A 2,592-nucleotide genomic window follows, 5' to 3' on the forward strand; every position below is an offset into this window, starting at 1 on the left:
AAAAATGTATATGTGATAACAATGAATAATTAAAAATAATGATTATTAAACTAAAAATAAGTGGAATTTTACATTCTTCAAAAATTATACACTAAAGCGATGGTAGAAGGTTCAGTTTGTAAAGTGTTTGCTATGTGTGGGTGTGTGTTTGAATCCCTATAACACACATAAAGCCAAGATTGACAACATGTGTCTGTAATCACAGTACTTCTAGGCTAAGACAGATAATGGAGTTGGGAGAATTACCTTGAATCTTGTAGGTCAGCTAATATGGTATAAGCAACAACAAGCAACAATGATTTTATGTTTGAATGTATTATTAAAGACTAGTAAAAAATACAATGGAAAATATGTAAGAAAATATAACAAAACTGCTTATTAAGAACTTACTATAAAGAGACAATGAAAAATTAGTTTATTTTTTTAATTTAATGTTTAATATGAAATTTTTTTCTCAAAACTCTTCTCATTGCCTCTTTTACATCTTTGTTCCTCAGACTGTAGATGATGGGGTTTAGCATGGGTATCCCAATGGTGTAAAATGTTGACACTATCATATCATGCTCCAAGGAATAGTTCGAACTAGGCCTCACATACATGAAGAGGATTGTGCCATAATAAATGGACACAGCAGTGAGGTGAGCTCCACATGTAGAGAACACTTTCCTCCTCCCTTCAGCTGAATTCATCTTAAGAATTGACAACAAGATAAAAGCATAGGAGACCAGAACAATCAGGATGGTGACTAGTTCTATGAAACTCACAAAGAAGAAGAGCAGCAGCTCATTTACGTATGTTTCAGAGCAGGAAATAGCAAGCAGGGGAGGTATATCACAAAATATATGTCTGACTTCATTGGAACGACAGAAAGACAGGCTGAATGTGGCTATTGTGTGGATAAGAGCATGCATAATTCCACCAGCATAGGAAGCAATGATGAGTGACACATAGATTCTAGGAGACATGCTCACTGCATACATAAGTGGGTTGTGAATGGCTACATATCGATCATATGCCATTGCTGCTAAAAGAAAGCATTCTGTGGTTCCAAATGTAACAGCAAGGAACATCTGTGTTGCACAGGCATGAAGTGAAATGATTTTGTTTTTTGACATAAATCCTACTAACATCTTAGGTGTGATATCTGAGGAATAGCAGGCATCCACAGAAGACAATACACTGAGGAAGCAGTACATGGGATTGTGGAGATGAGGATCTCCAATGACTAAAATAATTAGTCCTACATTCCCTATTAGAGTAAAAAGGTAAATTGCTAGAAAGAGGAAAAAGAGAATGATCTGAAGTTCAGCATTGTCGGTGAGTCCCTTGAGAACAAATGTAGTAGCTTCTGTGATGTTCATCTTGTTGGACTCTCATGAAGCAATATTGAAGATACTCAGTTTACTATTCATAGTACTATGAAAACAACAGATAGTAGTGTAAATCAATGAACATAGACTATGTTTTGTATACTCAGTAGTTTAGGAGAAAATGGCTACATGGTGATATAATCATATATGCCATTTATACACAATGAAATAGAAGATAATTTTGTATAATATTGTGGAGAATGACATATTAATTAAAGTCTTCTATTGACACAATGCCATCATGAGCAAAATTTCAATGACATTCTTCATAGACTATAATAAAACAATCCTAAATTCAAATGGAGAACAAAGTCTCTCTCTGAACAATACAAAGCTGTTCTTCCAGAAAGCAATTATGAAGTAACCACAATACATGATCTCAAACCTTACACAACTATACGATCAATGACAGTGTATACGACTACAACAAACATAAGTAAACCAATGGAATAGAAAGAGACACAGAAATCTATATATTATTATAACATTGTAACTATTGACAAAGATCAAAAAATTATAAGAAATACTCTTCTTCAATGGGTGATGAAGGGGAAGTGGGATGTGGACATGTAAAAGAATAAATGAATTACTGAAAATGCTACGGGAAAATACATGGGAAACACTTCAAGATACAGGGAAGAACATTCTAAAAAGAACTCTCATAATATGCAATATAATCCCTGCAACTGACAAATAGAATTATAAGAGGTTAAATAGCTCTCTTCAGCAATGGAAATAATCATCAGAATGAAGAACATCTATATTCTGGAAAACCTTAAAACCTTAATATTTACTGATTATTTGTAACACAAGAGATTATTAAAATATCTAGAAATAATACAGAACATCCACAATGTAACGTCAATGAATCAAGCCTTACATGCAATAGGTGAACCAAAGAACAGAATACATAGTTCTCAAAGAAAGACAAATAAATGACCAAAAAGTAGTTAAAACACTGTTCAACATTCTTAGGCAGGAATGAAAATAAATTAAAATTGATTTGTGATTCTCGCTCAACACAGTCAGATAGCTATCAACAAGAAAGCAAATGGCAGCAGGGACTGGAGAAAGAATATTTAAAACTTCTACTGGGTGTACAAACACATGCAACCAGTATGAAGATTTATATAAAGTTTCTGAAAAACTTGAATGTTGACTGCCATATGATCAAATCTGTGCAAACCTTGTTCATATATCTCAAAGGATTCCAGGTCCTACC

At 33.5% G+C, this 2,592-nt stretch overlaps 1 protein-coding gene across 1 annotated transcript; it reads right to left on the bottom strand.

Annotated features, from left to right (window-relative positions):
* Positions 1-428: 428 nt before the first annotated feature.
* On the bottom strand, positions 429-1,361 carry LOC102925935 (olfactory receptor 5T18). Its single transcript, XM_006989768.4, has one exon. The coding sequence runs from the start codon at positions 1,359-1,361 to the stop codon at positions 429-431; it is 933 nt and encodes a 310-aa protein (XP_006989830.4).
* Positions 1,362-2,592: the final 1,231 nt, after the last annotated feature.

The sequence above is a fragment of the Peromyscus maniculatus genome, chromosome 4 (assembly GCF_049852395.1).
Source record: "Peromyscus maniculatus bairdii isolate BWxNUB_F1_BW_parent chromosome 4, HU_Pman_BW_mat_3.1, whole genome shotgun sequence".
NCBI classification, from domain to species: domain Eukaryota; kingdom Metazoa; phylum Chordata; class Mammalia; order Rodentia; family Cricetidae; genus Peromyscus; species Peromyscus maniculatus.

Excerpts from the sequence above, each read along its gene's own strand:
- LOC102925935 (XM_006989768.4), bottom strand. The coding sequence starts at position 1,361 with ATGAACATCACAGAAGCTACTACATTTGTTCTCAAGGGACTCACCGAC.